The sequence below is a fragment of the Leptidea sinapis genome, chromosome 31 (assembly GCF_905404315.1).
Source record: "Leptidea sinapis chromosome 31, ilLepSina1.1, whole genome shotgun sequence".
NCBI lineage: Eukaryota > Metazoa > Arthropoda > Insecta > Lepidoptera > Pieridae > Leptidea > Leptidea sinapis.
Window position 1 is genome coordinate 3,305,010 of NC_066295.1, and position 25,767 is coordinate 3,330,776.

Genomic DNA, 25,767 nt, shown 5'->3' on the forward strand with positions numbered 1-25,767 from the left:
TTGTTATCAGATAAGCAGTTTGCTCGTCCGATCGTATTATCCCATCGCGTCTGTCAATGGCCAAAAGGTGTAGATATAATACTTTCAATTAAAAAAATAAATAAATTGTTAATCAACAAATTGTGTTGACGAGTCAGAAGGTGAGTGTATAAATTCTCAGACATAACCATTGATATATCTATTTTACTTTTTTGGAATAGGAGGACAAAAAGGTTTGAGTGCCATTTGATGATGAGCAATCTACACTGCCCATGATCTCTTGAAAACTAATAGGTACTCTTTTTTTTTATTTCTATTTGTTTTTTTTTTTTTTATAATATTTGTTGATATTGTAAATTTTTGTGATTTTGTGTGTGTTTTCTTATTGCTAATAAAGTGTTTCTATTCTATTGGACGTGATGCAAGACACTAAGATGGCGAAGGACAATTATTAAATACGACTCCAAGTCTAGGGATGCTAACTTTTTTCTTGAAGAAGTAGAGCACGTCTGATTTTCAAGAGACGTAAGAAAGATCAAGATTAATATAATCCATTGTCCTGTATTTGCTTTTAAATGGATTATTTCCTCTCATAACATGTCACTTTACGTTATAATTTGCCCTGTCTGATATTGGCTGTGGTGATAGATTATTATTAATTTCCTACATTTGGCATTTCAATAACCGATCTACGGAAGTCTTTAAAATCTAATTAATCAATCAATTTATCTCGCTGTGGTGTTTCTAGATTGGTATTTGTATGAATGTGACAGATACTCGTAAGCGTTTCGTATACATCTATGTACCTATATAAAACGCTTCTACTCCCTATATATATTTTTTTCACATAAATATGAGTAAATAAAAATCGAGATATTGAAAGGCATACTTATACGGTTACGAGATTGATGGATGACATAAAATCTATATCTAAACTAGCTGACCCAGCAAACGTTGTATTGCCGATATTAAAATCGCGATACAAAAGTAAATGTTGAGCGTAGATGGGTGAAAATTTGAAATTGTATGTATTTTTTAATGCTGACTCATAATCAAACAATTTAAAAAAAAATGTCAAAAAAATTAAAATAAAATTTCGTCTGGACTACCCTTAACATTTAGCGGTATGAAAAATAGATGTTGGCCGATTCTCAGACCTACTCAATATGCTCACAAAATTTCATGAGAATCGGTCAAGCCGTTTCGGAGGAGTACGGGAACGAACATTGTGACACGAGAATTTTATATATAAGACTAGCTGACCCAGCAAACGTTGTATTGCCGATATTAAAATCGCGATACAAAAGTAACTGTTGATCGTAGATGGGTGAAAATTTGAAGATGTATGTATTTCTTAATGCTGACTCATAATCAAATTAATTTTAAAAAAAATGTCAAAAAAATAAAAAAATAAATTTCGTGTGGACCACCCTTAACATTTAGGGGTATGACAAATAGATGTTGGCCGATTCTCAGACCTACTCAATATGCTCACAAAATTTCATGAGAATAGGTCAAGCCGTTTCGGAGGAGTACTGGAACGAACATTGTGACACGAGAATTTTATATAGTATAAGATAATCTTAAACTAGATCAAATGCTTAGAGCGGCTATGAAGCAGCTCTTTACGTAAAATATACGCGAGAAACATTTGAAATCTCGCAAGTGATCAAATTTTAAGTTTCGTATGGGAATGGGTTCTATTTGATTTGTAATAAAACAAGTGGCCAGACCCAGTAATTCTGATTATGGCCCAACATATTAATATACTTCTTCTCATAAGATTCCACTGCGGGATCGAGAGGAATCTGCGGTTTTATTAAATGGTTAAAATTTATGATTAATGCACTATTTCTGTTTTAATATGCAATAAGTATAACAAATTAGTAAATGCCAGAAGTAACAAAAATTTAAGTAAGTTGCTATCTGTACAAGAATTTGCGAAACGCATGTTCGGTAATGGATTCAAATCCAAAAATGTACAAATGTCTTCATCAAGTAATATGTAGTTAACGTAAAAGCGAGCTCATACAGACTAGATTTTGTTACGTTACTGGACACAATGCTAAAACTAATAAATAATAGTTTAAAAAATAGAAAAAAAAAATATTTTCTATTTTTAGTTGAATTTTATATAAAGCGAGTGTTTAGTTTTTTTTAAACTATTAAGTATTTTAACATCAATTCCTGCCTTATTGACTATAGATAAAAATTATATAAATTGACAAAAATCTTAGTTTGCAAATTGAACAATGGAATAATCTAATCAAATTGTCATCAGTCATTGTCATCAGTACTCAATAAATCTACAAAGTTTGAATGAAATCTGGCCGTTTAAAGTGGGTCAAAGGAGTCAGTTACAAACATACATACAAACATACAAGTGAAGCTAATATAAAGTGTATAAAAATGAATATAATTTAACAGGCAGTAACCAAACGTATACGACCTCCTGGTATCCTTGGTATCCGTAATAATTCAGTGGACAGTGATCTCTACATTCAATGCGATTTATAAGTTGGCGAGTTTAACTTGATATCTCCTAATCTAATTCCTGCTTTTGATATTTCAATAAGCGATCTATGGGACGTAATCGTGATATCTTTTTTCTTTAGATAATTTATAGGTAGGTACGTCTAGAATCTACATATATAGAGCCTTTTGCTGCTAGTCAACCGATGAAAGTAGGCCAGGTTTATTAGTTTAGTGTGCGTGACAAGCTACGTCCTACTCTCGAGATTTGTATGTCTTTTAATGTTAGTGTGCGTGCATTGCTCAAAATAGAGGAACCTCATTTTTTCGACGTTTTCACATCTGTCCAACTGTTTCCTAGTAGTAGTAGTATCTAGTATATTTGAAATGACATCAAAAATAATTCTAAAGGAATCAATTTTGAGAAAAAATATGCCTTTTATGCCTTTTTGTCTCAGTCTATCTAGACGTATAATTAATGATTTAAGCTTTTTTTAATCCACATAACATGGTATGGCATGGTATGTATGGTTTATTAGAGAGTCAGGATTGAATGAAATATTACTTAATATCTTGTTTATTAATAATTAATGGTGAGTAAAATATCGAATATTACAAGCGCCTGTGAAAGGTAGATAGATATTATCTCATCTCTGTGTTGACGTCACAAGAGCGCCTCCACAATTAACTTGTAATTAATCAATAAAATTCTATCAAGAGCCTTTCGCAGACTAATTCAATTGGATCGCTCCGAAGAAATATATCCGAGAATATTTCAGTTTCATTATGTTTCAATGACAACGTCTTAGTGTCATTTATTACGTTATAATTCAGGACAGGTTGATCCGTAGAGCACATTATTAGGTTCAATAAAATTTGAAATTTGAAATGAAATTTAATTTGCAAGAAACATGTAGATGTTAACATAATATTATCAATTATCCAATATGTTTCGTCTATTGACATGCAAAATATGTAATGAGTTGTCTAAGTTCCAATACACTATTGTTATACTGAAACATGTCGGATTTCACAATTCTATCATTAATATTAATAAAATTTAAAGATATTATAATATAAGATGTAAATAATTTAATAATTCATTTAGTACCTATGTTCAATTTAAAAAAATTTAATGCCACTAAATTATAAAATTAAAATATATTAGGACCAAATAGACTAGTTCATAATAATAATTCATATTGTATTTAAAAATTCATTTAAACTATAGAAGCATTTATTTAATAACCATTGATGCAGTCTTCTTTTAAAAACCTTTAAAGGTAAATCTTTCAATTCATTAGGAAATTTATTATATATTTTCATGGAAATGCTGTAACAATTTCTACTAAAAGCTGCGACTATTGAAAGCGTGAATGCGTCTGTTTGGATACCTTGTGTTTTAAACCATCTGGCTTTTTTTTTTGTACAGAAATCAGACATATGTTTTTGAAAAAGCAATACCAAAGTGAATTCATCATCGCAACAAGTCAAATTACTATAGGTACCTACCACAGAACAGTATGTCTTTTACCTATTCTGTGGTACCTTCTGTGGTACGTTATCAATTTTACTTAGCAGCAAAAAATCTTTTAAGGGTGCAAAAACATTAAATATTTAAAAGCGCGTAGACCAGTGCAGAAGCCTTTGAAAATGATAAAAAGTGAAAAAAAAAAATAGTAGGATAAAACTTAGTGGCAAAATGCCTTTTGAAGGGCTTAAATTTTCAAAACATTTACCATTGTAATGTATATTTTTTTACACCATCGGTAAGTAAAGATTACAACGAATAGAAAGCACATAAACTTTTTAAAAAAAGCTGATATTTTGTCGGGTGAGTTTTCGATTGAAAATAAGGGTTATTTTCCGATTATTTGAGTCAAAATAAGGTGAAAAAATATTCAAATAAATTACAGTGCATTTGGGACATAAAAAGGTAACTTTTTACAATATTTCGTGAAAAAAAATTTTCTTTTGTAAAAGATAGAAATATAAAAACAAAAACTTGGTTTTTTGTTTTTTCACATAAAATTGAGGTTATGTGTAAAAGTGTGAATACAAAAGTTGTAGATCTTTTTATTACCTACAAATTTGCGATTTAATATTGATAAACCGTTTTTTACCCTAAAACACCCTCCCTTTTCCACTTCCCGACCTCAGATCGCCCGTAATTTATTTTTTCCTTTCATGTTTGTTATATTCTCGTCCTTTTCCAATGGGTTTCATCCTACTATTTATTATTTTGGCTTAAAAAATTATCGACCCTGGTCTATATGGGCCGGCAATGCTCCTGTGTTTGCTCTAGTGTTGCAAGAGAACGTGGGCGGCGGTTATCACTTAATACTAGGTGTACACTCGCTTTTCCTCCTTTTTTTATAAAAATAAACAAAATAAGCACGATCTAGGTACCACTTTGATTAAGAAAACGAACTTAAATTATTATTTTTTTCTATTAATTTCATAAATAAAATAAATGAATAAAACTATGATAAGAATAAACATAGTTTTCAGAATTCATATATAAATACACCTTGCAGTATATTTTAATTATGAAAACCATGTGAAACAATTTACCTAATAGGGATAAGCTTTTTCACGGCGAAGATTGGACGGTTCGGCCAACTGTTAAAGTTATCTAAAAATTGTCAAATGGTGCAGCACATTTTTTGCTTTACCGGTATTTTAATATTTTTTTTATTGCTAAAGTCAGCTGGTGTTACCCAGCTTTTGGCAAAAGCCCAATAAAAGTTTTTTAATACCTTGCATTCTCTGAAACTAAAAGTAATATGTGCATTTTGTGAAAGTTTGCCAGGTACTAGACGATTCACATTCAAATTAGACAAAACTTTAAAATGTATTAGAATTTGAACTGAGTAGCAGGAGGTATGTATAATATTGCATGACTGAATGAGTGGACTTTGACTAAATTCGATTAAAATGTTTTTATAATCCGATAAAATAGTTTATTTTAACTTGTTTTCACAGTTTCCTGGAAGCAAGAGTTTTATTTTGATTTTAGTTTAGGTAATTTCGAACAACTTAAGTACATATCTATAAATTTTTTTACAGATTTCGAATTGTTCTTTTGTTTGTTCCATTTCTAATTACTGTCAAATCATTTTTTGTTTATTAGCCGCCGGCTACGTGTGTAACGTATACCAGAAGATCGCCGTTCAACCGACCATGGCGAAAGCTGTACTGTCGGTCATTGAAATCTTGTACTTGTTTCTTAATAAAGTATTACATTCACGACCGCTGATGGCGATCTAAAAGAACGTTAGTTATCTGTCTGTACACATACATTCACACACTCACGCCTTGTTCCCGTCGGGGTAGACAGAGACAATAGAATTCCATTTGCTTCTATCCTTACAAACCTCACGCGCTTCCTCTACATTCATTACTCTTTTCATACATGCTCGCCGGTTACGGGTGCTTCGGCCCTCTCCTTTTCTCAAAACGTCCCCAATTTGGTTGACGAATGTTCTACGAGGTCTCCCGCGACCGACTTGCCCACATACTCTTGCCTTATATATTTGATGCGTCATTCTTTCTTCACTCATTCGCTCCCCGTGTCCAAACCATTTCAGCATTCCTTTTTCAGTCCTTGTCACAACATCCTCTTTCAAACCACAAACTTCTAGGTCACTAGGTGGGAGATTCTTATATTCTATTAGATTTTTTTTATTAATTCGTCATGAAGAGCGCGAATTGTATTTGACGTGTATATATAAACACGTTTCACAAGAATGAACACTTTGCTCGTTGATTTATAGATAGATTGTCAATTGACCAAGGGTATATATTTTTCCAACCTCATTTCATGCATTAAATCCGGTTATTACACTCAGCAATTTTTGAAGCGAAGCTTTTATACACACGTTCGGGCGGCTCGCTACGGGGGCTGTCTACTTGAGAAGCGTCAGATTTTCTAGCGTTACATGAGAATGTCAGATTTAATATCGTTACACGATATATACAGGATGTCCCAAAGTTATGGGATATGAAGGGAAAGTGCCTTAAATATCGTAGATAGGGTATTTTACTGAAAGACTTTATGTTATTTTTAAAAGTTAGTAATTCTGTATTCAAAGATTTTCTAAAAATTACTTGCCTCGTCTGGGACTCGAACCGGCTTAAAAGTAAAAAAAAAAACCCTACTTTTATGATGCCAATCGAAAGAATGGCCAAAAACTAATAACTCGTCTTAAGTAATATGGCATTTTAAAAGAAAGGAGCAACGTAAAATGTTTGAGTCAAATTTCAAGTAAGTTATTCATTGCCGACGACGACGTTCGAAAATTAGAGACATTATCATTCCATAGATAGCATTGATTATTCGTAAATAAGTACCCACTTCATAATTAAAATACTTTATAGCATAGTTTTAGTTTAAAAGCGATACGAGAATGTGGGTGAGTTACAAACAGAATTGTGTCATATTATCACATCGATTATTCACCATAAAATGATAAGAAAATCAAAAGGCAGCGGACTCATTAAAAGATTGGCGAATTGCGTAAGACAAGAAGGATCACATTCTGCTAATTGAATTAATTAATTTACAAAAAAAATACCAACATAATTGACTACTTTCTCATATCTACATATCATAAAAGTAGGGGTGTTTTTTTTTACATTTCAGTCGTTTCGATTCCCAGATGAGGCAAGTAATTTTTAGAAAATCTTTGAATGTAGAATTACTAACTTTTAAAAATAACATAAAGTCTTCTTTCAGTAAAATACCCTATCTACGATATTTAAGGTACTTTCCCTTCATGTCCCATAACTTTGGGACATCCTGTATAAGTATACAAATTGACAGCTGCGGCGCGCTCCCCACAACCAAAACCTAAACAGTTTTCGGTATGGAATGAAGGTTTCGAAAGCTATTTGTTTAAAAAATTATGAATTGCTGAATACCCAGAGTTTTATTGAGGTAGTGTTATTTTTATTTCTTAAAGTAGCCGTCTTTATTAAACTGTATCTTTATAGCAACAGTGCTCTGTTTTTATTTAATAAATATTTTGGCGTAACATATTACGACATTCAATGAGATCATAGAACAGGGTAGATAGATATTATCCCCAATTCTATGAGCTGTACTGACATTAACAAGATATGACGCACTACGTGACGTTGGAATGACGTAACGACGCGACACAATAATTTAACTGGAAATGGACACAGATGAAGACAGTTAAGTAGGTACAGTCGTTCTATATTAAGATATGTATAACAATTTCATACCAAATTATAAATATGTATAATGTATTATTGTAGAATACCAACTTCTAGGTTCGAAATGTAAAAATATATATATATATATATACAGGAACAGACATAAGCTTATAATGCCCACTACTCGACTAAGTCGGGTTAACAAGTATTTTGTGGGGCGATGTATATACTTTTACAACAGGATCCCAGAGAATGTTCAAAACAAAAGTATGTTATTCAAAAGAATTGTTAAAAAACGTTTGTGTGGTAAAGGTTACTATAAAATAAATGACTTTCTTAATGATACCACAGATTGGGAATGGAGCGACCGCCCTCAGGCTATTAAATAATAAGTTTAATTGTACAATGTTACTTTGTAAATGTTACTTTAATTGTAAAACATATTTTTGATGAAAAAAAATAAGCCCGCTGAGTTTGTTGCGCCCATTCTTCTCAGGCCTGAGGCATTCATTTTGGAATGGGTGGTAGTTTTTGACTTTCAATAAGTGATGTCACATCCTATTTTGAATAAAAATATTTGAATATAAACGACATTGCACCAACGATACTTTCAAGGAACAGAAAAATATTTTACTTTTTACCGGAATTTAGCAGTAAAAAGTCATACCTACTTAAATCATTATGTTTTTGTATATCCTTCATTCTCTTTTTTTTTTTTGAGTTTATGGCCTGGTATCTCGACCTTTAGGCCAAGTCTTGAGTATTTTTATTAGGTATATTATAATTTCCCAACTATATTTTTGATGAATTTATATAGAGGCACGTAATAGGATCTATTTTTCAACATATCACTCAGGTCCTTCATTTTCTATAATATGACTGTTATAACAGAGTAGGGATGAATACATTCGTATATCTTTCTTACCAACCAGTACCTACCAACTTACAATGTCCAATGACTGTACTATGACATATACTATGTATGACTGGACACGAGCTATTATTTAATCAACCTAAGTGAAAACTCCTAAAAAATACTTACACAAAATAAAATTAGATCGTCCACGTAAACAATAACAATATCCACGTCAACATGGATGATTCATATAAAATATTCATAAATTGAAAACTACTAGGACAAACATCATGACATATTTATGGGACCAAATGGAAACTATTCCGCATCAAACTAAACGTAAATCGGTTCATAATTCTCAGTGCAATCGGTGTACATACATGAAAAAAAAATCAATCGAATTGAGAACCTCCTCCTTTTTGAAGTTGGTTAAAAAGAAAAAATAATTATAGTAAAGTTAATAAAGAAAAAAGAAGAGAGTTATTTTAATAATTAACTATCATACTAATATACTGACCACTGGTTGATTATAACTAGAAAAAATCTCAGCAATTACTGTGCACAATAATAAGCGGTGGCTTAGCAACATTCATAATTGAACTGTTTTTAGTGGAAATAGGTCAAGCGGCACTTATCAGATGTGATCGACTGGAGATATATGTAAGTATTCAAACTGTGTATTATAAGCAAGTAGTTCGACGTGCAATATGATATATTGTGTCAGAATAGATAATCCCTTACACCTTGAATAACGGCTGATTACTATCCGACTTTTCAACCATGCTCACTTGGTGTTCCGTACAGACTTGTGTCTTCACTTCGTGACTTGTGTCATTGTGTCTTCTACCGCATTTATTACGGGGAATGTTCCGAAGGACAGTTTCAGCTGATTTCTGTCGTGTTTCCAGGACGATACGACACCGGTAGCTTCAAAAAATGTAATTCCTCTGGTGTTGCAAGAGAATGTGGGCGGCGGTGATGACTTAATAACAGTTGACCCGTACGCTCGTTTGTCCTCCTCCTCCATAAAAGAAGCCAGTGGAAGATAATGGGCGTATATCGCTGTAGATGCCTAGGCTTGAGTACGTCCGCTCGAGGAAACTTTAGTTGGGGCCGTTTTCTCATATCAAACGCATACCTAACGCAAGCGATACTAAGAATCGTGAGTAAAAACTACAAATAAACAGAATTTCACTCTGCATAAGCTACCATACGAAAGATTGTAAAAAAACGCAGAACATTTTCATGAATGGGAAGGATGTTGATTTTAAGCACTTTTTAACCGACTTCAAAATAGAAGGTTCTCAATTCGTCGGTATGTTTTATAACGTTAATTACCTCAGAACCTTCGAGTGGTTGAACCGATTTTAATATTTTTTTTATTTATAAGCTGGTTCTTTCCGTGTGGTCCAAATCTGACAATGGCATCTATGAGAAAACCATAAAAGTCTTAATTTTGCTATTAGGACAAATGGACGAATAATTCAATATCGCGCCAACCGATTTCGATGATTCTTTTTGTATTGGAAAAGACATACTTCAAAGGTAGTTTGGTGAGAGTTTGGTTAGGTTCTGATTATGGAATATATGACAAAGTAACGAAACTCATCCATTCTTAGGAACAAATTAACGATAAACGGCCGAGTCTTTTCTATGTTATCCGGATATTTGATCAATGGAACTACTTAACGACTTACGGTAAGGATGCGATCTGTGGCAGAATTTCTAACTGTCTCTATTCAAATTGCAATGCGCTTACGTTAAAAAAATTAGTAGGTCTACACATATTTAGACAAATTATTAGTTAGTGTACTTCAGATCCACTAAAAATCAAAAAATAAATAATTTTAACATTAATAGTATAGTATAGTAACACAATTGATATAATATGCACTAAAAACAATGAATTCTATACATATATATATCATGGTCCCTCAGAGGGCAATGGAGAGGGCTATGCTCGGAGTTTTCTTGCAAGATCCAATCACAAATGAGGAGATCCGTAGGAGAACTAAAGTTACCGACATAGTCCAAATGATTGCGAAACTGAAGTGGCATTGACACATAGTTGCCCTGTACTTTCCCCGGGGCGTAAAAAGAATAGGGGAGTCCCAGGCCCATGGGTGTCGTAAGAGGCGACTAAGGGCTTTTTAGAAGTGGGAGAGTCACGCTGCCGTCTTAAGACGTCAGCACAATCGGGCCAGACTCGTCCGGGTCCTATCCGACGCCAACGTCGCAGACCACCAGCATCCCGCCGCGTTTGGCACTACAAGTCAGCAGATTGGGACAGGTTGCGTTCCTTTTTTGCATCCCACCCTTGGGGCAAGGTTTGTTTCCCTTCGGATGATCCTAGTGCCTGCGCCGTTGCAGTAGCCGATGTGATACTGCAGGGCGTGGATATTTTTATACCAAGCTCTGTAGTACCGATCGGTGGCAGATCACAGCCCTGGTTCGATGCGTCAGTTAATGCAGCATCTGACTGCAAAAAACAGGCGTATCGAACTTGGGTTGCGGCGCTGGGCACAAGGGATCCGAACTACAATGTTCTTAAGAGGAAATATAACCGTGCCTCCAGATTTTTTAAGCGGCAAGTCGCCCGTGCGAAATCGAAGCACATCGTCAAAATCGGCGAGCAGCTTTCCAGTTACCCGACCGGAACACGCAAGTTCTGGTCGTTGTCGAAAGCTGCTCTTGGTAACTTCAACCAGCCATCCCTGCCGCCGTTGCACATGAGGAATGACACCCTGGCCCATGCGGCAAAAGAGAAAGCCGATCTCCTGTGCGCTCTTTTTGCCTCCAACTCGACTCTTGACGACGACGGAAAAACACCGCCGACCATCCCGCGGTGTCAGAGCTCTATGCCTGAAGTACAGTTCAGACAGAAAACTGTTAGGCGAGTTCTGTTTTCGTTGGACGTCAGGAAGTCGAGCGGGCCGGATAGCATTTCTCCAATCGTGCTTAGAACGTGTACCCCTTAGTTGACGCCGGTGCTAACGCGTTTATTCCGGCACTCTTATTCAAAAGGCGTAGTCCCTGACTCATGGAAGTCAACCCTTGTCCATCCGATCCAAAAAAAAGGAGACAGTTCGGATCCAGCAAACTACTGGCCTATTGCTATTACCTCCCTGCTCTCCAAAATCATGGATTGCATAATCAACCGCCAGCTCTTGGTATTCCTAGAGGGTCATCAGTTGATCAACGACCGACAGTACGGCTTTCGCCATGGTCGGTCGGCAGGTGATCTTCTGGTATACCTAACACATAGATGGGCGGCGGCTATTGAAAGCAAGGGGGAAGGCCTGGCAGTTAGCCTGGATATAGCGAAGGCCTTTGATCGTGCACAAGGCGCTCGTCTCAAAACTTCCATCATTTGGGCTTCCCGAGAGCTTGTGCAAGTGGACCTCCAGCTTCCTCACTGGGTGTAGCATACAGGTTGTTGTCGACGGATATTGCTCGAACCGGAAGCCCGTGAATGCTATGTTGGACACCTCCAACATACATTGCTATGCAGATGACAGCACTGGTGATGCCGTATACACGGGCCATGCAGGTCTCTCTCGGGAAATCGCCGACCAGTGCCGGGAGAAACTTGTGTCTTCTATCGAGTCCTCTCTCAAGAAGGTCGGTGAATGGGGTAAATTGAACCTTGTCCAATTTAACTCCCAGAAGACTCAAGTTTGTGTGTTTACCACTAAAAAAACCCCATTTGTCGTATCACCGCTCTTCGAGAACACTTCTCTTGCAGCCTCGCCTAGTATCGGAATACTGGGTCTCGTAATCTCGAGCGATTGCCAATTCCGTGGCCATCTGGAGGGCAAAGCCAAATTGGCTTCGAAGAAGCTGGCCGTCATCAATAGAGCACGGCAGTACTTCAAGCCGGCCCACATTCTAGCGCTCTACAAAGCGCAGGTCCGGCCACACATGGAGTATTGCTGTCATCTCTGGTCTGGCGCAACCCAGTATCTACTCGATCCATTTGACCGCGTGCAACGTAGAGCAGCTCGAATTGTCGGGGACTCAGTGCTCTGTGAACGGCTGGATCACTTGGCGTTGCGTAGAGACGTCGTTTCATTGTGTGTCTTCTACCGCATTTATCACGGGGAGTGTTCCGAAGAGCTGTTTAACCTGATTCCTGCCGCCGAATTCCACCTTCGAACGAACCCGCCACAAGTTAGGATATCATCCCCACCATCTGGATGTGTGGCGGTCCTCCACAGTGCGGTTTTCAAGGAGCTTTCTTCCTCGTACTACAAAGCTGTGGAATGAGCTTCCTTGTGCGGTGTTTCCAGGACGATACGACATGGGTACTTCCAAAAAAAGCGCGTACACCTTCCTTAAAGGCCGGCAACGCTCTTGTGATTCCTCTGGTGTTGCAAGAGAATGTGGGCGGCGGTGATCACTTAACACCAGGTGACCGTACGCTCGTTTGTCCTCCAATTCCATAAAAAAAAATAGTTCAGTACAGACAGATGGCCGTTGGAGCAGTAAAGTCCTCGAATGGCGACCACGTACCAGAAGAAGCAGTGTGCGTAGGCCCCCCATAATATGGACCGACAATCTGGTCAAGATCGCCGGAACACGTTGGATGAGGGCAGCGCAGGACTGATCGTCATGGAAATCTTTGGGGGAGGCTTTTGTCCAGCTATGGACGTCTTCCGGCTGATATGATGAAGATGGCGAAGTACTCTAGCACTAACGAAAACAATAATAATCACGTCACCGACAGTGACGTACACAGTGACAACTTCAAACACACTTTTGACTTTGACTCAGACTTTGAAACAGCTTAAAATAATAGCTTAAAAGTATCAAGGTGCTGTGTCCTTACTTGGGTAATGCTGAGTGACTTCCTGCTGTCCGTGTTGCTCGGCTGTCTGGAGAACGTTGGCGCGTGTAGACTCAGGGGCGAACTAGGCTCCGAATCAGTTTTACCATCGTTACTGCTATTACCAGCTTCCTACACACATTATAAGTATTTATTTATTTGGGTACACTTACAGCAATGTACATCAGAACATTGACAATATTAATTGGCTAATTAAAATGTAATAAATTTAATGTTAGTTTGAATCCTACTATTCTAATTCCTTCTAGTCCTTCTAATTTCCTACTATAATATAATATACATATATATTTTTTTATGGAATAGGAGGACAAACGAGCGTACGAGTCACCTGTTGTTAAGTGATCACCGCCGCCCACAATCTCTTGCAACACCAGAGGAATCACAGGAGCATTGCCGGCCTTTAAGGAAGGAGTACGCGCTTTTTTTGAAGGTACCCATGTCGTATCGTCCCGGAAACACCGCACAAGGAAGTTCATTCCACAGCTTTGTGGTACGTGGAAAAAAAGAAAGCTCCTTGAAAACATATATATATCTAATATATAATATAATTATAATATGTATATGTATATTATATATATATATATATATAATATACATATACATTATACATAATATTATAAATGTGAAAGTTTGTATGTCTGGATGTATGTTTGTATCTCTTTAACGCAAACGTTACTGAATGATACGCAAATATTTTCCCCTTCGTGAACAAGAACAAGAGTATAGTATAGTACACTAAGAGTAGGTATACTTTTGTCTATGATATAATTTATATACAACTTTTTGATAGTGAAATAATTATACACAGATGCTTTGATTAGATACCTTTCCTGAGATTGTATCTATAAAAATCCACGCTCTCTCTAATATTAATATTATTTTTAATATTTATTATTAGATTCATACAAAATGTTGCAAAATATAATTTTCTTGCTTGGAAAATTAATATTAAAAGCACAGAATGAAACCGTGAGAGGAAAACTGTTGCGGAAAAGTAATTTGCAATGGAAATATTTTTCACACTTTTTCACAGTCATACCTACACATCTATCTAGGGGATTGTTGGAAATGTATATGTGTAAGTAAAATTAATAATAAAGTAATCAATGTTGTTGCTATTTTCCTTCTTTCAATGTTTAGAATAATATATTTTTTCTTATATAAATTATGTGAAGAGATGGTGTGAGAGGGGGCGAAGTATCGATGTGCCGACTGATATTGCTAAAATATTACAAATTATAGAAATAATAATCGTAGGTGTATATTATAATTTGTAAATTTTTTAGTAAACTTGTGTTATAACTAACGAGTACCTAAAACTTAATCGCAAGACCACTATCTGAATCCAATTAATAATATAAACAGTCCAGAACTCATTAGCAAAAGTGTTGTTTTATGACACCTAGATGCAAGTTAAATAGTTTTTTATAAAAATAAGAAAATATAATCAAATTTATGTATTATGCTTTTCATATTCATAAAATAAAAATATAATCTATATAAATAAAAATGAATTGCTGTTGGTTAGTCTCGCTAAAACTCGAGAACGGTTGCACCGATTTGGCTAATTTTGGTCTTGAATTATTCGTGGAAATCCATAGAAGGTTTAAAAAGAGAATAAATAGAAAAATTCTGCAAAATTAAATAAAAACAACATACTTGTTTTTCCTTTGATGTGTCCATACATAATTTCTATGAGAGAATTTATTGACGCACGGTTTGATAGTTCTGCTGTGAAACAATTTCCTTACGACAGCAGGGTGCATATTTTATGAAGTAATTTTTGATGTTATGATATATTATTGACAAATTCATATAAAAACATTATTTTATTTATTATATACAGAACAACGTCTGTCGGGTCAACTAGTGTAATATAAAAACCTTTGTGAATTTTTACATTAAAACAAAAAGTCTAACAATACATGTACAAGCTGGACGCCGTTTGTTTTGGCCGGACATGCAATCAAAAAGCCTAAATATGTCCGGTTTAATCCGGACGCCTGGCAACTAGCTATGTGTACGAATATAATATGATTGAATATCATTATATCATTTGCTATAGCTGTACTTCTATTGTATTAGTAACCTATATCTTGCTTTAATGCTTATTATCTTAAATCTTAAGAAATGCCGCCGAAATCCACCATCGTACGACACGCCACAATTTAGATATCAGCCCCACCACCTGGATGTGTGGTGTTCCTCCAAAGGACGGGTTTCATGGAACTTTCGTCCACGAACAATAAACTTGTGCGGTGTTTCCGGACAATACGACATGGGTAAAAAACAGCGCAAGGAAAACGCCCTGAACGGCTACGGCTACCTGTGATTCCTCCGGTGTTTCAAAAGAACGTGGGCGGTGGTACTCACTTAACTCCAGGACCTATACACTCGTTTGTCGTCCTGTTTTTCCATAAGAAATAGTTATTATTGACTTAGGTACCTACTTAAATTCTTGTAATCCCTAGCTGGGGCGGAGGAAATTATTTTAAATAGTAATTTTTACATAGTTTGTTTTTCATACTATTATAATTATAAAGGTACCTGAAGCGATCTTGAGAATTCAGAATCCCTGTATTTTGTTTTCTGCTCTGGTAGAACATACTTGGGTAGAGTCTTGAAGAACCAAGCGCCTGACTTCTTCCACATTTCACGAGTTTCAGTACATAGATTACACATGTACTGTTCTCTAGAATAATACGAAGATTTACTGAAAAAAAATGTAATAAACAGTTATGTGAATCGAACAGCAAACTGTCTAACGCATAAATATAATCAAGTAAAAGACATTTATATTTTCTGAAAGTTGGTTCCTTTGGAATACATGTCAACTAAAGCACTACCAAGCGCTACTGAAGCGCTGGTAGCTTCAGAAACGAATTCCATATGTTGAGAGGAAGAGGTAGCTGGAAGACGAGAAGAGGGTTGCAAGATAAAATCGGTAGAACTATTTTCGGCATATATAAAATATACAGGACAGGTTTTAGTGGCTAGGCAGCTGTACCGCCTTTTCAATTTGTGCTGGCAAGCACCAGGAGACTGGTGCAAAGCTGTAATCGTGCCATTGGATAAGGGAACGGGAGGACTGCAGAAATTACGGCGGTATAAGCCTTCTCAGCGTCGTCGGTAAATTGTATGCGAAAGTGTTGATTGAAAGAGTTGTGAATGAAACAGACGAAAAAGTATGGGATGCACAAGCGGGATTTAGAAAGGGAATGGGATGTACGGATCAGGTCTTTTCCTTGCGGTGCATAGCCGAAAAGTGTTTGGCTAAAAACAAGAAGGCCTATGATAGAATGGTGAGGAATGAATTCTGGTCAGCATTGTCCGCGAACGGTGTGAGTAATGTCCTCATACGAGCACTGCAATCTCTTTATAGGGATTGTAGTTCTTGTGTAAGGATATACCGGGCATACACTGAATGGCTTTATATCGAAAAAGGTGTTAGACAGGGATGTGTAGCGTCACCCTGGCTGTTTAATCTGTTCATGAACAATTGCTTGACCGATTTAAAAGAGAATTAAAGTGGGTTGAGAATGAATGAGTTACTCGTCAAATGTTTTCTCTATGCTGATGACCAAGTAATACTTGCCTCTTCGGCCAAGGAGTTGCAGGAGATGGTAACTGCTATGAGTGGAGCTTTTGGTTGAAAGGGAATGAAGATGAATGTAAAGAAGACGAAAGTGATGGTGTTTGAAAGAGATAAGGTAGTGACAGACTGCAATATCGTGATTGGAGATGAAAAAATTGAACAGGTGAATGAGTTTGTGTATCTGGGTTCTAAATTTACAAGAGATGGAAAGTATGAGAGTGATATTCAAAGAAGAGTGAATGCAGGAAACATGGTGAATGGAGCTTTGTACTCCTTTATGAACAGGCAGAAGGTGTCTAATACTTTGTTGTGTGCTCGTTTGGCTGTGTATGGTTCCAACACTCATGTACGGAAGTGAAAGTTGGGTATGGCCGAAGAAACATGAAAGCAGAATAAATGCAGTTGAGATGAGAGCGTTGAGAAGTATAATAGAAGTTAACTGAGTGTCAGGATAAGAAATAGTGAGATAAGGAATTTAAAGAAGGAAGGAAATTGTGGTCTGAGGAAGATGTTGTGACAAAAATTGAAAAAAGTATGCTGAGATGGTTTGGCCATGTCGAGAGAATGAATGAAGAACGATTGACGAAGAACCTGTATATGGCCAGTGTGAATGAAAGTGTTGGAAGGGGTCGACCTAGACGGACGTTTCAAGATCAAATCAGGGACGTCTTGAAAAAAGGCCAGGTCTAAGTACCCTAAACCGAAGAGCATGTATGAAAGGAATAATTAAAATGGACGAAGTGAAACAAGTATGTAAGGATGGACGTAGCAAGTGGAAAGAAGCGGTCTCTGCCTACCCCTACGGGAAAGAGGCGTGATTATATGTATGTATGTATGTATAAAATATACTTACATTTTGATTATTTTGTAGCAATAGCAACAACATAGTACAACTGGTACAACACTGTGATTGTATTTTTCTTAAAAGAGCGCAAAGAATACTTTCTGGCTGAGTTTCTCGAAAAGAGAGAAGAAACAGCGTAATTGTTTCCGAAGCGGTGGTGGTAATTAGATTGGTATCAAAAAGAGCTACAAAGGAATAAATTTTGCTAATATTGAAGCCTTTAATGACATTGAAATATTTTTTTTATGGAAAAGGAGGACAAATGAGCGTACCGCCCGCCTTTAAGGAAGGTGTACGCGCATTTTTGAAGGCACCTATGTCGTATTAATAATATTATTATAGGATATACTTACTTAAAAGGTGAAGTGTCAATGATACATTTGGAACAAGCCAGGTTTCTACACATGAAGCAGGTTCTCAGTGGAGACAACAGTCTTGGCGATTCACCGCAGAGTACACAACTTCTTGGAGCAGGACCTTGTGCTGACCTACGTATTCCTAGATCAGGAGCAATGTGATTAATTTATATGAAATGTAGAATTAAATCGAGCGAGTGTTCTTAATTTAAAATTCTGTTAATTTCGGTTACTGATTATCGGCCGTTTTCAATAACCTATCTATTACTTACTAGAGGTAGACAAAACTATCTTTTTACGCTTACTTAGATTTCAATGATCTATCAACATAAGCATTGGACTTTAGCTATATAGGACATAACTATGGATACATAAGATCTTGTCATTAAACGGTGACAGCAATGTATCCGTCACTAGAGATACGTTATTGAAAACGTCCGTATGTGATGCTGGAGGTTCGGGTATTGAAATGATGATTATAAGCCCTTTTATTATGTCTGAGAGCTTGTATACTAGTTGGAGAGATGAGTGTCTGCATATGTGTAACATAAAGGTAATACCTACACACACTACAATAACTATATTCATTGTGTGATTTCATTATGATATTTTGTAAGAGAATTCTATTGATAAGTTGGATATATATCTTTACCACTTGACTATCTGAGATTGGAATAGCGAGCAACATGAGCCATGAAGAGTGTTTTATATTAAATTTAACATTTTACAAATAAGACGCGAGTTTAACTTATGATGATATTATAGTAAAAACAGGTATCCAAATACATAATATACTATATTATCACCTTGTTTTAAATGCTTTCACGGTTACGGTGCTATCACCATCATCATCATCATTTCAGCCGGAAGACGTCCACTGCAGGACAAAGGCCTCTTCCAAAGATCACCATAACGACCGGTCTCTTCCAGCGATTTTCACCAGATCGTCGGTCCATCTTGTAGGGGGGCCTACCAACACTACGTGTTTCGGTACGTGGTCGCCATTCGAAGACTTTACTGACCCAACGGCCAATAAGCCGCTAAGCTAACTATACAAATAATTATGAAATTGACCTAATGATTTGTTAATTGTTATAAAAGTCAAATAAAATTAGCCTAAATTTTGCTGCCAATCCGTTAAAAGCGCATAGCTTGCTCTAGCTATTTCGGTCATTAACCAGAACAGACGGCTTTAATAATGCGTACAGAGTACACACAAACCATCTCCAATTAAAGGTATAACCCTATATTAGTTAGAACGTGTTTAGCCACTCGAATGTTCGATAAAATTCCTTATTCATGATCGATTGATAAACCTCCGATAACTAATACGTCTCCATAGTAAGCAACTTTCCCATTTCGTACAAAAAAACATGTTTGTAACTGTTTAACGAGGAAACAGACGAGGTTGTTTATAGAAACATACTTTTCAATATCAATGGCTTGTCAGTTGACAAAAGTCGATGCCAAAATAAGTTCAAACCTTAAAAATATATTATTTTAAGTTCTATCATCGCGCCTCAATAAGGCTACTGGAAACCCAAGAGCTGACAGCTATTTCTGTCAACGGTTGAGCCTAGCTATCCAACGCGAAAATGCTGCCAGTATTCTTGGTACGCTTCCACGTAATGAAAGTTTTAATTTTATGTAGTCATACTATTGTAAATATAGTAAGAGGATTTGTTTTAAATATAAGAATATATTATATATTATTTTAAATGATTCTGTAACATCCACCTTCAAGTCTAGCAACTAGTCTGCCGATCCTCTTCGCCTCCACCTCGTCCACTTGCTCAGCTCTCCTGACGACATCGGCGATGGCCTCCCGCTCAGCCGCTGTCAACGGGGGTTCACTCCGTGCAGCACTCCAACCGGTTCTAAGTCTAACAAGGAAAACCTTTTAAGACTCCGCTGGGTTTCAGCTTTCAGACTTACTCTAATTACAGTCGTTTGCTTGGAACATTGGAAAGCAGAATTGTATTTTTTTTGTTAGTTATCCATAAAGTTTAAATCGAGTAGGACCAAAAATATCATGTCAGATACCCGTTCGTCACACCTTTTTTAACTTCAAAGAATAATATGGAGTATGGACACACTTTTACACAAATTATCTTGCCCCAAATTAGGCTGTGCTATGGATTGCAAGACAACATCCATGATTTGGAAACAAACATCCATATTCATCATATAAATGTTTGCACCTACGGTATTCGAACCCTGGACCTCTAGCTCAGTAGGTAGGGTCGCTAACCACTCGGCTATATAGGCGGTCAAATAGTACGCTCAAAACAATATCTAGATGTAAGTACAAGTTTTCACGCAAAACACACGGCCGTGCATACGACCACTTCTCATGCCAATCTTTTCTAATTTTCATGTTTGTAACCTTTTAATATTTTCAACAGATTTTTACACTTTTAGGTGAATTGAAACTGATCAACACCGCCAGTGGCAACCTAAATCATACAGTTAGACGACTTTTATCAGACAAATTTATAGAAAGTATTTTATACATAAAATAATACTATTAACTCAAAACGTTTTCAAGTTAGTGGTAATTCGTTTCTGAGACTAATATTATATTTCAATTAGCTTTATACAGCGTAAAGCTACAATGGCGACATTATATAAAAATATTTTTATTCAAAATAGGATTTCAAATCACTTATTAAACGTCAAAAAACTACACCCATAAAAACCACAATTAAACCTTAAAACAATGTTTCCATAATATAACGTGAACGTGAACGTTTTTAAAAAAAGACCTAACAAATCAAAAAACACAAATGTATATCACGCGAGTTAGGCTGCTAGTGTTAATAATTAGATTGTAATTATTACTATTACTATATTATAATTGTTAAGTATGTGTTATAGAATTATTTATTCTTTGTTGTTGTTACTCTGCCGAATTATTTAGCAATAATACAAAACTCACTGGTTTTTATTGTTATGAAACCATATTGGATGTCTCAATTTACCTATGTAATCAATTTAACTCAGAATCAACTTTAAAATGTTGTCTCTACATACTATTTATTTTGAGTTACTGTTTGAAGGCGGTGTATTCATTGTTAAATCCTTTACATGGTGGATACTGAATAGGGTAACAATTTGATGCATAAAAAGCTTCCTGTGTCACGTTGACAAGAGTCGGTCATATCCATATCATATCGTAATAAGCTGTGATAAAACATATTACATTTTAGTAATCAGCTTGTTGATACTAGCCGCTTGTATTTTTGAGCAGGTTATCAAGATCCTGTAGATGGAGCCACAAACTGAGAGTTGAACAAGATAATATACCAAAATTTACGACCCTTACTTACAAGAACAGTTGACTCAGTTGGAAAGTGCGCTCGGACGGAACCCAAAAGGTCGCGGTTTCGGTCCCGAATCATTCATACATTTCGGTTATAAAAATTTATATAATTAATATCAGAAGTGAGGGTTATCACTTTTTAAATAAGAAATTGTTTATATTTGAAAGATTGACATCTCAAGTCAATTTCCTAATATGAAATTTTTGGGGTTGAGCAGGTTATTTAACAACTTTAAAGTAGATCCTGCAGATGCAGCCACAGAGAGAGAGCCTGAGAGTTGTATAAGATATACAAAAATTTACGACCCATGCGTACTGAACAGGTTGGCTCAGTTGCAAAGAGCGCTCGGACGAAACCCGATTCGAATCTCTCATCGTTCATAAATTTTGGTTACAAATTTAATTTATATAATAACCCTATCCTGGAAGATCTGTACCGATGATGACAAAATAACTTGATCATCGGAATACCTACTGGCAGTAATCTTATTTTTATCTGTATATTTTGGGATAGAATACAATGGATGGACTATGACTAGGAGAACCACGAGAATAAAAAAGAACTAAGGGACACCACGTCAGAGATGGATAGATATCTTCAGCAAGAGATGTCAATGCAATTGGATCCGGACGGCACGAGAAAGAATTGATTGGAAAGACTTAGAAAGCGACAACTACTTTTAAATTTTAATAAAATACAAGAAGAAATCTAGTTTAATTATCTATTTATATAATAAAAATAACTTATAATTTTACATGTAGAGTGTTTTATTAAAGGCCATTTTTTATTAAAATAGATATCTGTATGAAATATGACAATAATGTTATATAATTGATAGCTGATACCCCGCGACGTCGTTCGCGTACGTATTTTTACACCTTGGGTTACATTACTGGACTTTTAGTAGGGATCCCTAATTTTTTGAAAATGTTATATAGCCTATAACACTCGGGGATAATGTAGCTTCCCAACAGTGAAAGAATTATTCAAATTGCTTCAGTAGTTGCGGAGCCTATTCAATGCAAACAAACAAACAATCAAATCTTTCCTCTTTATAATATTAGTATAGAAGTATAGATGTATCTTATGATAAATATATTGGTGTTAATCCATTTAAACTGAAAACGATACTATTTACTTAAACAGGAAACGGATGTGCTACACCAGAGATAGTGGATACAACAAGGTCCTGCATAATTTATCTGGCAACCTTGCTGTTATTTTTAGAACATCAAATTAATATCAACAACAATTTCTTTTAGATAGATCCATCATGTTATTATTTATATGCTCGTTAAAAGAATAACTCATTCGTGATCACAAATGTGCATTCCGTTTTTTTTGGCTTGTTTATTTTCTACTAGCATTTGACGGAGCATTTTATAAAATCAGTTTCAATGCAAAAATGATTATGGAAAAAGAAATGTAAATGAAAATTAAGATTAATATGTACTAAAGAAACCATTTTTTTATTATTTAATAATAAAAAATGGACAGATTTTTTTTTTATATAAAAGTGGACAAACGGGTAAGACTCACGTGATTTTATTTCAAACTACTATTAATGCCTATTTAATTTAGTAACTTTTTTTTTTAAAAAGAGCGTTTTAGAATATTTAAGGTACCTAAAATGTTTTATTTTAATAACTTTACTTAAATTTACCCCCTTATTCTCTTATCTTACATAATTTTAATGGTTGTAATAAAATTAATTGCTCCAAGATTAGAAGACAGCTTAATAAAAATATATTTTCCTTAATTGGAATAGATCAGAAATCAATAGTATATTATTATGGGTCATTCAGAAATAGAATTGTTTTAATTCTTACTCATTCATTGCTTTATATTTCACGAAAGCTTTTATTGTTTAATAATAAACCGATTGTTACTTGTAATCATTCACTCTCATTATCTCTTTTGTTGTGAACAGCTGACATCAACAACAAACAATTCTAGAATTAAGCTAAGTACTTACTTGGCTCTCAAAGACAATTGCCTATCGTTCGGACACACAAACTTGTTTGCTTTACTTTGGAAATTCATAACTAAACATTGATAACAATTATGGAATATAATCCAAGAAAGTTTGTAACCGTCGGGCACTCCCGCCGCGTCGTAGAACCCAACTGTTGCTTCGAGCTTGAGCGTGAATACTTTGCTAGTATCAACTCAAATCGATAATGTAATATAACCGTTTACAAAAGGGACAAAGAATTCCCCTGCGCTTATCAGCTGCTATAAACAAGGATTATGATTGATGCAAATACATGTCGCATCAGATTGGTACTTTTTGCACTTTTTTACGTTTAGATACGAAGGGGTTATTTAAAACTATATCCTTAAGAATTTACTGGAAAACCTTAAGATATTCAAATATCCATACTTATTAAGATAAATATATAAATTATAGTAGCATTCAAACTTCCTTTTTTCACAGCGTTCTCCCGGAATAGTAGGTACCGCCCGTATAAGATATACTACACAGAGGTATTTATTTTCCCGAATTTGAATGGAAGGAAATATAAGGAAATATAAGAAAGAAGAAGCACCACAAGAAACTCTACCAGTACTCTTATCTGCGCCCTTTTAAAAGATTCAGTTTGTAGTATTTCCCAGACTTTCTGATCTTTGAGATATTATGCAGGTGAGTAATTAGACCAACAGAAGCGGTTTTTTAACAAGACCCTTAAAATTGATTATGTAACATCGAACTTACAACATCAAAGGTATCACAGGAGTGTTGCTACTGCTTTTTAATACCGGATCAGATGCCGAAGGGAGCTGGGAACATTCATTCCAAAATACAAGATTTTAAAAAGAAAGTTTAATTATATAAAAAAAAACAATAAAGATCTTAGTTTTAACTACCTTAAGACTTACCAGTCTTGACTGCTGATATTTTTCCATAGTCTTGAAATTCCTACTATCCACTGATCCATTCTCTGGAGTGATTTGTCGCGTCAATGTTTGATATTTTCAGCATCTTGAACAAAGCATTCAGAGAAGAAAGAGAGCGAATGAGGAAACAAATGACCAACTTAGATCATTTATACGTCTAGATAGACTGTGACAGTTGTAAAAATTGAGGTTGACAGTTGACCTCTATTTTCAACAATAATACAAAGTCACATTCAAATCGCGAGTGTAAGACGTAGCTTGTCACCGAAAACTTACTAAAAAATGTGTACCGCAAAACTAGCAATGCTCTTATACCTTTACACGAGTTCCAGTTTGTGGGTACATATAATTACAGATACAGGAGACGACGAATTCCACCTGCACACGACACACCAAAAATTAGGACATGATCTCCACCTCTGGATGTGTGGCGGTTGCGGTTTTCAAGGAGCTTTCTTCCACGTAATACAATGTTTGGAATGAGCTTCCTAGTGCGGTGTTTCCGGAACGATATGGGTACCTTCAACAAAAGTGCGCACACCTTCCTTAAAGGTCGGCAACGCTCCTGTGATTCCTCTGGTGTTGCAAGAGAATGTGGGCAGCAGTGATCACTTAACACCCGGTGACCCGTTTATTTATTATTTTTATTTTATTATTGATGCAGGTTGTGATAGAGTTTCCGCAGTTAGATATACCTATGTACTGAAATACACAGGTAGATAATAAATGGGCCAAGCGTGAAAAGGACGCTTTTTCTGATTATGTCGTAAGAAAAAACAGTACTTCTGGGCGGTGATTAAATAAAAAATAAATTAAATGGTCATGTTGGAAGCAGTAACACCAACTTGGAAAGATGCCATGGCGCTATGGTTATAAAACACGCAACATCGACAGAGATACTATTCTACAATTTTCATGTACCTGCGACCTGGCATCAATAACTTCTTTTGGAAGAAAGAAACCCACCAAATCACATACAAATGTGGTAGGGACGCCACTCAGATTTACTTTTGCCTAGCAAGACGTAAAGGACCAAACAAATAAACAAAATGGTGGAACACAGAAATAAACGAGGTGGTAAAAGCCAAGAAATAATTTTGAGATTTTCAATAAGAATTATTTCAAAGAAGTAATCATTCTCATTTAAATAAGTGCATTATCCCGTATGAATATCACGTACATCCAAAAAAGGAAAACTAGACAAGAACACAGAAGTATATCAAAAAAATACAAAGGTACGCCCCGGGTATATTGAGCATAATTTTTGTCTCGGTAATTTTGAGGGTAGTTAGTTGCCTGTCTATTCACTAGCTACGTGTAGATTTTGAGGACCGCGTCCGCATCTATCCGTGTGTCTACAGGTCCCATAGTGGTAATGCAGAAACGGATCATTTCATGAGTTGCGTTCAAACGGCAA

General features: G+C 35.7%; 1 protein-coding gene across 1 annotated transcript in view; it reads right to left on the minus strand.

Moving 5' to 3' along the window:
* The window catches only part of LOC126974009 (rabphilin-3A), a 31,396-nt gene extending 7,842 nt beyond the window's left edge, over nt 1-23,554 (minus strand). The window contains exons 1-5 of the mRNA XM_050821366.1: nt 23,428-23,554; nt 19,867-20,012; nt 18,127-18,271; nt 15,882-16,047; nt 13,317-13,445 (exon numbers count right to left, since the gene is read on the minus strand). Of these exons, the coding sequence (XP_050677323.1) occupies nt 13,317-13,445; nt 15,882-16,047; nt 18,127-18,271; nt 19,867-20,012; nt 23,428-23,495 (654 nt within the window). The 5' untranslated portion in view covers nt 23,496-23,554. The remainder of the gene's footprint in view (nt 1-13,316; nt 13,446-15,881; nt 16,048-18,126; nt 18,272-19,866; nt 20,013-23,427) is intronic.
* Between the last annotated feature and the right edge of the window lie 2,213 nt (nt 23,555-25,767).